We start from the raw sequence: 13,528 nt of genomic DNA on the forward strand, positions 1-13,528 counted from the left end.
ATGAGTGACAAATGTCTTTATGAGGTTTTAAACAGTGGGGCCTTAAAGTTCCAACGCAACACCAATGCTAAGCTTAAAAAAATTTCGGACGATTTCTGATGGATTGAACCATGTGGACGGTCGTATAGCTTTAATGAGATAGCAAAAGTATAGCAATTTACAGATTCTAAAAGTTGATTGCTTCATTTGGAGAATAAAATATTTGATTTGGATTGATTTTTGAAGATTTGCAATTACTATGTCGATGACCGCATTGCTTTACTGAGAGAGAGAAAAATCCCATAAAAAATCCCAATGGCAATATTTGGAATAATCGCAATTACATTATTTCCCCCAAATTGTCCAGGCGCGTATTTCCTACTGTAATCATATTACATTATTCTGAAGAAAATTTATTTATTATAATAACTATTATCCCTCAAGTGGAAATTCTACTCAATTACCATCACACATTTGTTCCATAATTGCATCAACCTCCTTCAAAAGGTTGGTACTTTTTTGAATGCTGATTCTCTTACAACCTCAGGTTCTTTGGTAACACAACTTTCTGCTATTTGCTGGAGCCACGTCAGCATGGCGACGGCCGCCAAAAAAGAGTGTCACTAAGACGGAGGTGCTGTTGACAGGTTACAAGAGAGGAGCTAATTGTATCAATATGTAAAAAAGAATCCCCCGTTGCACTGAAGAGCGCCTTCATGCATGTTTTTGATCAAATGAAATCATTGCGGCGAGGAGGAGCTGATGAACAAGCAGACTCCTTGCATTGTTTTCTCAGACGTCTTGGAATGGGAATGATCATTAACAGCAGGGTGAGGGTGAAAAAGTACACAGTTTTCCAAGGATGAGACTCTATTTCCACAGCAGACTTGATTAATTTCGACCAGTAATTCCCAACCACTGTGCCGTGTGACACATTGGTATGCAGTTAGAGATTATCGGGTGTACCGCAGGTAATTGTAATTTATTTATTACAGTACAGTATTCAAAATTAATGTATCTTTGTTCATCTATATTGTTCTCTATCTGGTGACAGGCAGAACAATTAAATGTTCTTCCATTAGATGGCAGAGCTGTCTTTCGCCGTTCCTATGAGTATATCAAGTTTGCTGTCAACTAAAGAGGCCCAGATTTAATCAATCAGAGTAAATCAATATGTAATTAAATTGAGACCAGATCATTATGATTGTAGTATTTTCTGAGACATTGTGTGCCGACAAAAACTAAAATTTGTGCTAATTTAACTGTGAACGTTGGACTTTTATGATCTTCTCTGACTGGTGTTGTAAATTTTAGTCTCAGTATAATTACAATGAGACTGCAAAGTTAGGTTATTGCATTAGCCGCTGATTGGCAGCCAACTTTTCATAAACAACTTTGATCTGCAAGATCTGCAACTGCTGTGCATTTGAATCCATCTGTTTGTGAGGTTTGACAAGAAGAACCACTGTGAGTGATGACGCAAGCTGCTATGTTAGCTTACAATGCTAGACACGGACGGGCTACTTGTTAACCAAATTTTTCATTTTTTTTTTACAAACATCTTGCTTAGTGTCATTTTTAGCCAATATGTTTGACAAGAGAGAGCAGCATGAGTGAATCTCTAGACTGCCAAGTTAGCATCTTACGCTAGCCGCTGACTGGCTAACTATCTGCCACCGTTTTTTTTTCTCTCTCTCTCGAGCAAATGACTCTGATTTGAATATTCTGACCGGTTTTACACCTTTAGCTCTACTTTAACTTAACGTTGACTCCTACAATAGCTTCTTTTGCTAGCCTATGAATGGCTAGCTGGTAAATGTCAAGGACTTTGTGTGCTCTGCGACCAGCATCATACATTTAAGTCTATCTGTTTGTACTTTTTGACAAAAGGCAGCAACATGAGTGAGGATGTAGACTACTACATTTTATAACCCCATTTTTAGGAATGGATTTTGGAAAACAAAGCAACCATAACATGCACATACACAGATTCCCTCGGATGCTGAACGTGTGTCTTTACAATTTCAAAGCATAACACACAGCACAAAATACAACATAGTTTATAAACAGTGTCACGTCAGCGGGCTCTCAAGTAAATCCAACATTGCAACAACTTTCCGGGCTAGAGATCTCAGGAATCCAAAGTGCGCCCGAGTCTGCGAGCTGTGTTGAGTCACAGCCATACGCTCTGTCGAAGCATCTAAGCGAATAGCTAATCCACACGTGTTCTAACTCATACACAGCTTTGGCAGCGGCATCAAGGACAGCGTGCAGGAGATGGACACTATCCTTGTTGACAGTACCTTGACAAGTGTAATCCTGAATATTAGACACTGAGTAAACAACAACCCCAAAAAAAAAAAAAAAAATGCAGGGGCAAGCGCTCAACCGCGGCACCGCAGCTCTGACGTTGGGATATGACATTCTTTCTGGGCACCGAGTGACAAAAATGGAGACAAACTTCCGACAGTGAGGGACAAAATACAGAATCATACAAAACCACAATCATACGCTACAGCACACATAAACAGCAACGGAGGCAAGTACATAAAAAGCATCATGTAACTACGCATCATGGGAACGTCCACGAAGATCCTCTAAATCCCTGCATTTGTCTACCAATTTGACGTTATGCTTTTTGCAAACCATAACACAAACGCAACAATTATAACTCCAGTCTGTGATGTGTCACTTAAAAACAAGGACAAAGTTATGGAAAGTCAATGAGTTAACAAGGTTTATATTTAATGTATATTTATAATTGGACTGTTTTCCAGCTGAATGAGTGTCACTACAACCAAATAGATTTTAAAAAACAATCCCCAAATTTTTCCAAAAATATCGTAGACATGTCAGGAAAAAAGCAAAAAACTGTTGCATTAAAAATGCTACACTTATACAAGTAGATATACTTCACACCATAATTTTTATGTGAACGTCCAACCAAATGTATTATAACTTTAATTAACTTTTGTAATTATTGTATTTTTGGATAATATATACTTTTCAACAAACAAATATTATATATTATATTATATTGTATTATATTATAGATGCTGTACCCCAATTAGTCACTGGGTGCATTATCCCCCCCTTGACAAATACACACCTCCCTCAAAAAAATGGCATTTCAATAATGGAACTGTAATGATCATACAACACAGCTGCTCATGTTCACACATAGACATTCAAAAGTTAACTGGTGAGCTCTTCTGTACTCTGTTGCTAATCAAAACAGCAGCAGCACCCAAGTAAACAGCCAATCAAAATGAATTAAGGCGTGGAAAATTACTGTGCATGTGTACCATACACCTGTGTGTATGTTTCGGGCAGCTACGTGACTTCTCTGACTGGCATGCCTCGGTTCTATGCATTTCTATATAATAATAATAATAATAATAATAATAGTAATAATTCCAAAAGCCAATTCAACCACCATTAAACACCATCCTATCCAGTACCCACATGTTGTCAAAGTGTGGGCAAAGTGTAGCCTTCTTACCCTGAGGGCTTGGCTGTAGGGCCCTATGTTGGCCGGGGCCCAGTGAGATAGACTCTGCACATGCAGCGCTTCTCTCCGATGAAAGCAGTCCTCCGCGGCCGGCTCGGTCCATTTATGGAGGAGACAGTCCATCTGCAGCAGATGGCCAGGAGGCAGCGAGGCCTGGACACACACCCTGGATGACAAACGGAGTGTTATACAAGAACCACGCTCAATATGGTATGGTTTGGTCTGAAGATGCGATGCGTGTGTACCTGGCAGGAGGGTTGGTGGTGAAGTGGTTCTTATACACGGCGTTGAGTGGACCAAAGTCTTCCATGTTGCTCACATACAGGTGAACCAGGACAATGTCCTTCATGCTCCAGCCTCTGGCATCCAGCTGAACTGGACACATGAAGCAGCAGTGTGAATCGTCATTATGAAAGTTTCCTTTTTTGGGGGGTTTGTATCCAAAACATTTAAAATAAATTCTGTTTTGTTGTTTAATTTCGCTAAAAAATAATAATATATTAATTATAGCATGTGTCTCCACATTGTCTTTTTTTCCCTTTATACTCGTTTTTTCCCCAAAAAATTATATTACATACATTGTTGCTGTTTTGGGATATATTTTTGGGGGAGATTTATTTATTTTCATCCCAAAAAAAAAGCAAAGTTTGTTTGTTGTCGATTTTTTTTGTATAAACAAAAAAATAGTCATGCTTTTTACTGGCCAAAGACAGTGTGTACATATGCCAGCAAAACATGAAAAAATGTGTGTGTTTTTTATTGTATGAAAAAGTTATAAAATATTACAGACACAGATTTAATTACCGTCATTGTCCAATAAAAAAACATGTCCATAATTTGAATAAATTTTTTTAGCACCAATTTTGAGTTTCTTCATGTTTTTCATGAAAAAAAGTAAAGTATTTTTGTTGATTCTTAACAAAGACATTTTTGAGAGAAAAAATGTGGACATGTTATTAACCCGGTAGCAACAAAACACAACAAAACAACTTATTAATGGTCAGTTTAAGCAATTCGGTTTGAAGATAAGCTCAAACAATGTGCTCTACAGTGCAAGTATGCGTGATTCAACTTCAGTATTTTTGTTTTTGTTTTGGTGGATGTGTGGTTCCTTGAGGCAAGTGCTTAGCACTAAAGCCAACCTGTGCATTTGCAAAGCATCGGCTTTGTGCTGAAGATCGTTTTGTTGATGTATTTTCAACATGACTGAAGCCGCAGTAAAGCGCTAATGGTGTTTGTCCCTCCCTGTAAGCGTGCACAGCGTGCGTGCATGTCGAGTGCAAACACAGGCTCAACACCAAAAAAAAAAGCGCTCAAAGCCAAGTCTCCCCTTGCAATCATTTGAAAGAGCTTCAAGTTTGTTTTGCCTTTGCCAACACCACCGTCTCGAGCTACTTCATCCTCATACAAAGAGGCCGTTCATTAAATATTAACTTGTTTAATATTGTCTCGACGCTGTGCAGGCAGTTCAGCCCAGCACCGCGATAAACATTAAATATGCTTTTCATCTTTCGCTCCTCTTTCTCCATCAAAAAAGAAAACGGCGGCAAGAGAGCGAGAGAGAGCGGGGGAACTACAGATAGACTGCAAAAAGCGCTCACTTGAAAACATCTGCAGGGCAACAATGATAACCCCGCCCAACGTGACTGCACTGTTTGGACGCCTGCGTTGTAGAAGCGTCTGGAAGAGCTTGTCCTTGTTTGGCGGAGAGGTCGCTGTTTGCTATTCCGCTCTAGCAAGCCGACGTAGCATCTGACACAAGGCCTGGGTTCCCCGCTGGGTTGTCGAGCGCTTTAAACTTGGGACCTCAGTCAGGCTTTGTCGCTACACCTCACGCATGCTAACAGTCGGAATAAGGAGAAAACCAAAGGGATGGAGTATGTTGTAGTGCCCGCTCTTGCTTATAGAAAAGCATCAATAGCAAGTGGTTGTTGTGGAGTCAACATGTATTCAGACTGTCCAAAACTTTCATGTACATGTACATGAACAAGGTGAGCTAATGTTAGCACTGTTGTACTCAGAGAAGACCTTCAGTAGTAGTAAGAGCTTTAGCTAACAGAAAAGCGCCAGTAGCGAGTAGTACAGTTCATTGAAATGAATGGAAATTATGAAACTATGGTTAGCTCGCATTAGCATGGGTGTTTAATTTTGACATTACTCGACATCCCTAAATGCTACAACAATAACAAATCCACCCAATCAATGAGAGCTTGTGGTTTAGAACACTCACATGGAATCTGCTTGGCCCGCTTGGCTGACCAGATATTGCAAACGTTGCTTCATTATACTTTGTTTTGTAAATTGAAAAGTGACAATACAGAGAGGAGCATAAACACTTGCTCCGGTTCCTTTACTTACTTTTCAAGAGTACAAAAGCTGCCGCTGTCTGGCCCTGGATCCCGGCGTCTTGGCTTTGCAGCCCGTTGATGCCAGAAATCCACTGATAACCCCGGGAAGTTTTGGAAGAGCAGGATGGAGGCACATCTGCGGGGAGCGCATGAAACATGGAGGAAGAGGAGATGGTTAGCAGGTTGGACATAGACGAGGGCCCGATTGATTTCTTTTTTTTAAGTGCCACATAGATTCCATTATTTGGCAGAATACAATTCTGATTACCAAGTAATTAAAATGTTATACAGTGTTCCCTTGCTATAACGCGGTCCACTTTTCGCGTCCTCGCTGTTTTCTACTGCAATTTTTCATGCATTTCTTTTACAGTAATGTACCTATTTTATCAAATTTATGAAGGTCTGACCATTGAGAATGTTTAAATGAGAGAAATGTGAGGAAATGTAAATGCCTCATTGAGAAAAGTGTACAAGCTGTGTGGTGAGGGGTTTTAGAGCCTTAAAACATTTATAATAAATGTAAAACATAAAGCTAACTACTTTGCAGATTTAATTTATTGCGGGAATTTTTTGGATTCTAACCCAAGCGGAAAACAAGGGAATATTGTAATGATATAAAAGAACATCTGAGTGTATTTCAATATTTTGTGTATTTGGGAGGTTTGTGTAATGTGTAGTGGGCAAAATCCGGCAAGGGAGGGAAAATGCTGAAATTTGTCCTAATTAATTCTCGCTATTTGTATTGTTATTTGTACCCTTCTTGAGCAAATCCAGTGAGTCATCCTCAAAGCAAAAAAAAAAAAAGTCTTTCAAGGATCCTGAATCTAAATAAGGATCTAGGTTGTATTTTTTGGGATGACCTTACGTGTTCTATGCATCAGGTCACCCACGCATAGATGCATAGAGGTGATAGAAATGCACCGACTGTCAAGCAGTCACTCAAACAGGGTGGCATCGCGATGCTCATGACACAGATCCGGGGAACGCACACGGATATCATGTGACATCACCCCTCCGCCTTTCCATATACACGCATGTGCACTGTAGACATAAAAACACGTCTGCATGCATGCTGGAACAATGAGCGAATCTCACCGTGGCCTCGCTGACAACTAAGGTCAGCGTCTGATGTAAATTGTCGCCGGTGATGGTGGTCGTCTGTGGCTTCATCAGCATATTCCGCCTCCTCCGTCATCTTGTCAATGGCGCTCTGGCAAGGACAACGAGCACGGGCCACAGCTCGCGCCACCGCTTCCTGCCATTAGGGGTGAGAGTGTGTATGGGGGGGAATACATGAGGCCAGAGCAGACAAAACGCCGCATAATTACTCAACCTTTTCAACGCGTGTCAGTCTTTTGAGGGTCCGGGCACACGTAACTTGAAGGTGAATGAATATGGAAACAAGGCACTGACATACTTGTGTCGGGAGAGCATAGATTCAATCACGCCGGCTGTCAGTCAAATGTGACGACCACGCGGGCGCTGTGTTTTTCGTCTATCTTTTGGCGTCGCCTTTAAATAACAAATCATTAGCATTCTCTCGAGGCATGCGTATTACCTGCCAAACCCTGCTGCTAATACGGCCGCTGCATTTAAATACATATTTCATATTTCATCCACACCCCCCGTCACCATGCCCAAAACTCATTCACCCATACCACCGCCGCCCCCCCCTTCATCTGCTGTCAACTGCATTAGGCCATAAGATAATCAAATTAATTATACGTCAGCCCCTCTCCTCTCCTTGCCAGCATGAAAAATAGCTTGACTAGCATTAACGGAGGGCAAATGACGGCGGTCCGTCCCCACCCCCTGAGCCTGGTGCCGTCTCCTCTAGTGCTGGTGTCACCGCCGATCTGTCACCCTGACGAGAAGAGCTTCAGAAGGCTGAACCGGGGCAGGTTCTCCCCTGGTTGGCTCCCCCCCCTGCCGCCTCTACTATCCCTGGATCTTCCTGCTCTTCCCCCAGCATCCTTGGGGTGGGGCAGGGGCTGTGGGTGGGATGGCGTGTGATGTGATGGGGGGGGGGGGGGGGGGGTGGAAATATATAGCTTCAGGGTGCGAGGCTGCGGGGTCACGGGTGGTGTGCGACGGGGGTATGTTTTCTGTCCATAACAAGCACCCCTTCCCCACCAACCCATGCACAACACAACATGAAGACACGCAGCAGGCAACAAAAAGCGGAACACATGTTCTCTTACATTTAATCAAACACCAAGTCCACTTTCGTACATTACTTTGAAATGTTATTTCTGTAACATCCTAAGATGCCACAAGGCTACTTAAAAAAGTAGGATCAAAAATGTTCTTTCCAATAGTACCGGTATGTTCTATGCAACCCCACTACTATAAACTGATCAATATTGTGGAACATGCATTAAGCAGCAGAATCCACCTGTTGTTATCTTTCTTAGGGGGCGGCCATTTTGCCATTTGCTGTCGACTGAAAATGACAACACAGTGCGCCTAAGGGCTCAAGTGATGACCAATCACAGTTCATCTGTTTACTGGGTTTGGTCATGTGACGTTTGTGAGCTTAGTTGTGAATGTCAGACTATTTGCAATTCAGTATTTACAAACTGAGAATAGTTACTGTTTGACAGGTTGAAATTCTAAGGATTTTGAAAAATTTAAAATCACACCAGGTCTCTAAACAATCTACTCGTTTTCATTAATTATTGCACCTTATCAATAAAATAAACACTATCCCAGCCTGTTATTGTATATTCACACTCCCCAACTGCCACTTTGCTTCAGCCACTCTTAATCTACTCATGAACAATATTTGACCGTTTATGGCTTTAAGTAAATACAGGAGAACCTTCTTTTCCATTGTTTTTGTTGAGCATGTCTTGCTTTAACTGATGCATTCAATGTGGCGTGGTTTTCACAGCGTCCCACAGTAGTATGTTGAAGCGGAAAACCAAATGGAGTCAAACCTAACCTAATTAGATTCTTATATCCATAACGGCTCCCTGATGATAATACAGGGATCGTTCAATTGAATGTTCTTTTAAAAGTACGTAAAAAAAAAAAAAAGCCACAACCCCGCAGCTCTTTTCTTTGAGCTTCTCCTGATTAAGCACAAAAAAACAAAAAACAAAAATGCTGCATCCCTGCAAACCCTGCCCGCGCCCACTTAGCCTACTACCTGAATGCAAAGCGGCCTAATGTGAGGGGACATGTTTATTAAGCTGGGCCTAGTTTCGGGCAGCAGTGAATATTGCAGACGTCAAAGTAGGCCATGTGGGGCTGGAGGAGGGAGAGAGAGGAGAGCCAGAGAGAGAGCCAGAGAAAGAGTATCTAAAAGAGCGGCCCCTCTGGAAGATGATCTGAACTCTCGCCTCCGGTTCCGTGCTCCTCCTCTCCTCCTGAGCAAAGTTATCACACACCAAAGGCTTTTGTTCTTCTATTTGTTTTGCCCTGTGAGTGCTTTGGTAGCAATGAACACCAAAGAGGGACATACTTCTGTTTTTTTGTCAAGTTCATGGCTTCGTGTCGAAAAGCATCGATCTCATCTGCCAAAACAGCTCGGTTGTACTCACGCTGGCTTTGCTCTCCGTGTGCATGGCGGTGAAGCGCAGGTAGCCGACTGGAGCGAACGCGTCTGCGGAGTGGATCACCGTCTCCGATGCATCGCTGCGACACATGAAGGAACAGCAGTTAAGGTTTCAAGTCAGGGATAGGGTTTCAAATTAGGGTTTGAAACAAAGGTTAGTGTCTCCAATTAGTGTTAGTAAAAAGTAAACAAAAACCCTACACAGGACTCACAATGCTTTTCCATTAGAAAGGTACTGCAAAATGAGTGATGTAAGCCACTCATTGGTGGAGAACATTCATCATCCACCTCATCTCTGTACTGCCGCCCACAGTCTCCACTTTGCTGCAGCACTTGCCCTCAGTCTCCCTTTGGATAAAATGTGTCTCATTACCATGGCAACCCTGTTTTTTTGTACTTGGGCAGCCAGGACTCCAAAACCATACGAGAGATGCAAAACACTGGTGGTTGCTAATTGGAGGAGCAGCTTAGTCATCATCGTGCCAGTATTATAATTTTTGTTGCCGCCCTAAATCTCTTTGTGGATTAAATATGTCTACTTCCAGTGACTACCTGACAATTTATGACCTGGGCATCTGTGCCTTAGCCTAGAACGTGCAGCATTACACTCCGCAATCTCCACTTTTCTGCAAAAATCAGTCAAATAAAGATGGTACTGTAAAGTGGAAGATCTGAATGGCAATACTCACATTACGAGCCTCTTTTTGAAGAGGGGACAGTCTAGGGTAAAGGTTTCATATTCTCCTCCTTCTCCGCAAATATGAACACCATACTTCTGGGAGAGCTACGCAACCCCAAGAAACATAAAGCTTTGTTTAAAGATCACATATATGATGTAAAATCAATTTTACAGTGTTTAACCAAAAAAATGTATTAAATAACATTCAATGGAATAAAATATGAAATGTGGTTTTCATAATTTCAGCAGCAACGCTACATATCTATGCAGCATTGATCTGGCAAAAACTTTGTATCCCACACTTGGAATAATAAATAAATAAATATTATCATCAACATAACAACTTGTGTTTACCCTTAGCAGTTTTGCAAGAACATGACATGATTGTTTAGAGCATCCAAAAGGATTTGTGACCTGTTTCAGGTATGGCGCCATGTCAGCCAGAGACTTTCCCAGGTGCTTGTCGGGATCCAGGCCTAATTTGTGCACACCCAGACAAATTAGGAGAGAAAGAATCACAGATGAGTGATTGAAGATGACAGACGTAAACACTCAGCAAAACCTGCATATAACATCTGTTTGTTTGACTTTGCAAGTAGTGTATACACATCTTTACGGGTAAGGCTAACAGTTTTCAAAAGCAACGTATGCACACAATTTTATACTTATAGGCGCACATTCCCACCTCATCTAGTTTCCCCCTTGAGAACATAAACTGTGGAAAGAGATGTTGTTTATTTGTCTTTTGCCCTCCCGGTGCAGGGAAGTGACTCAAGGGCATGGGGAGGGCAAGAGGGGGGATACCCAGCATGCCTCATTCTCCTGAGCCTCAGACCGTCAACATCCTATGGCAACCCAGCAGAGAGGGTGACTTGATTACTTTCACCAGCCGTATAAGGGCTCACCCATTAAAGGGGAAGTCGACCTCCCCAAAAACGTTTTGACAATATGTTCTATGCAGCCCCACTAGTCTAAATATGGTGTTCTGGTTAATATTGTGTTAGTGGAATATGAGTTAAGCAGCAAAATCCAGCCGTTTTTTTTCCTCCTGAGCAACATTGATGTAATCTTCAGTCGACAGCAGAGATGGAGAAAAACGGCTGGATTTTACTTTATAACTCATATTCCACAAATGTAATATTAATCAGAATGTCACATTAAGTAAGACTAGTGAGGTCACATACAACATACCGGTATTATTGTCAAAAAATGTTTAAGGTTGACTTACCCTTTAAACAAAGAAAGAGAACGAGTTGGCAGGATATTTGTGCATCTTACACCAAAACCTCAAGATGATCATGTGGCATGTCTCTATTAAAGTGCGGAAATCCCTAATAGTCTGTTCCTTTTCGTTTCAAATCAACATTGATTTTCCGATTCACTTTTTTTTGTTACACCCTAAAAAAAAAAGTGCATCAAAAGTAGCACAGAAACAGTCAACATGTCAAGACGTCACGAACAAAAGTTAATTGATTTGTCCTTTTACATTCAAATCTCTGTAAAGTGAAAATGAAAATAAATTTACTTGGTGTCGTGTCGGTGCGTAGGTCCCCGTAGATAGTCAATCCTATATCCGCCATGTTGTGATTATTACATTTCATTTCATCTTATCTCGCTATAGTTGCAAATGCGCTTAATTGCTCAGCTCTGAAGACAATGACTCCACAGGTCACAATATTATATTATATTTTATCCCTCCTCTTCTGAAAACGCGTCTTAATTGATTGACGCCATCTTTAACAAGTGACTGACTCATCCCGAGAGGTGAGGTACGGCGCACCCATAATGATCGTCAAGATGGCCATAAAGCCCTTCGCCCGGCTGTGGGGGGGGGGGGGGGGGGGGTGGGTTACGCGGCGCTGCTCTCCAGCACATCGGCGTGTCTAATTAAAGGAGCAAAGTTAATCGTAATGTGAGAATATCTTTTCCCTCGTGGCCTGACAAGCTCAAAGGTGAAAGTGTCAGTCGGCGCGAGCCCACCCGTGGGGAGCCATGGGTGGGAGACGTGAAGGCGGGTTTTGGGGTTCATCTTAATCCCAGTTGTATCTCACGATGGTCCAACAAGGGGGGTAGAAAGAAGCGGGGTGAGATGGTAGAATGAGCACACCCTTATTCTCATCCCGGGGGACCCGAGCTCTTAATTAGAGTGAGAATTTCTAATCTCAACATCCTCTCATCTTAACCCCGCCGCAAAGGTAATAAGGAGGGACGCATTAAAATTCAATCCCTTTTAAATATCCTCTGTAATTAGTCATGTCTTTTAACAAAATCTTTATAATTGGCTCCAAATTGCACAGGGGATGCCACTTTCTTCTTTCTTTCTTTTATTTGATCGATTCATTAACTTTTCGGCTCTTAAATGATTAACAATCCACAAGGAGATATTTTCACAGGATAAGGGTTTAAGAGCGAAAGTTTGCAAGTGCCAAAAACGTTGCAAAAATAGCATGAACGTCAACACATTTCGGCCTGGCAGGCTTTTATTGATGCTCCCGACTTCCGCCTTCAGCCAGCTAACACCACTATATTTTTTTAAAGTGATACAACGCTGTCTCACCCTGAACCAGTTTAACAAGTGGAAATAAACCAAATTGCCAAATTATGCTCCACTGAAATTAAATAAAGGTAAGAGAGGCCCCTTTTATTTTGAGGTATTCTTCAAAGCTCAATTAAAATCGGTGAAGTTTGAAATTAAAGAATCCAGTGTAGAAGTGGGATTAACTCACAACATTAGCACAATACTCAAGTTAGCAACGTTATCAATAGTACCACGATACAGCAACTGCCTGACAATCGATATACTGGAGGAAAAAACTTGGACAGTACATTGGAGTACACTCCAAGAGATACTGGCAGTTTCCATATTGAATGCTGATGGCTTAAAACTGTATTGTGAGAGACAAGTTGACAAAAATAAAATGTCCCCCAATACTTATATTTTGCTCCAACGCTAGGCCAGTGACGGAATTCATTCAAATATGTGCCTTTTTCTGTGGTCTTGAAATTATATTAAAAAAAAAAAAGTTTGTTATGTAATTACATTAATAAACTGGAATGCCTTTTTGTATTCACCAGAAACTCTGCTAAGATCAAATCAATCTTCATGTTCTTCCGACTGCTTTTATTGGAAAATCACTGTCTGAATAGGCCCCGCTGCAAGTGGACAGTCAGGGAAAAATGTGGAAAATATTACTAACATTGCACATTTATTTGGATCAACACAAAAAGTTTCACGAAAATGCTTGGTAGAATACAAATTCAAAGGTCAGGTGTCACTAAAATGCATAACCTTGCTTATTGACAGATTAATGAGAGTCAGTCGGTTTGCTAGCGAACAGAACATCAAACTAATATATCTGACAATTTGTGGTTTAATGGTTGGCAGACATGATTGAAATTTAAGTTTTTTTAAAATGGAAAATCAGTATCTTAGTTTTAGCATAATCGTGCTA

General features: G+C 41.3%; 1 protein-coding gene across 1 annotated transcript in view; it reads right to left on the minus strand.

Annotated features, from left to right (window-relative positions):
- dph6 (diphthamine biosynthesis 6) overlaps nt 1-13,528 on the minus strand; it is a 65,064-nt gene that overhangs the window by 29,062 nt on the left and 22,474 nt on the right. The window contains exons 6-12 of the mRNA XM_086094857.1: nt 10,491-10,552; nt 10,087-10,181; nt 9,384-9,477; nt 6,934-7,093; nt 5,849-5,974; nt 3,736-3,865; nt 3,482-3,656 (exon numbers count right to left, since the gene is read on the minus strand). Of these exons, the coding sequence (XP_085950983.1) occupies nt 3,482-3,656; nt 3,736-3,865; nt 5,849-5,974; nt 6,934-7,093; nt 9,384-9,477; nt 10,087-10,181; nt 10,491-10,552 (842 nt within the window). The remainder of the gene's footprint in view (nt 1-3,481; nt 3,657-3,735; nt 3,866-5,848; nt 5,975-6,933; nt 7,094-9,383; nt 9,478-10,086; nt 10,182-10,490; nt 10,553-13,528) is intronic.

The sequence above is a fragment of the Leptonotus elevatus genome, chromosome 14, assembly GCF_054856555.1.
Source record: "Leptonotus elevatus isolate MCC_2025b chromosome 14, RoL_Lele_1.0, whole genome shotgun sequence".
Lineage (NCBI taxonomy): Eukaryota > Metazoa > Chordata > Actinopteri > Syngnathiformes > Syngnathidae > Leptonotus > Leptonotus elevatus.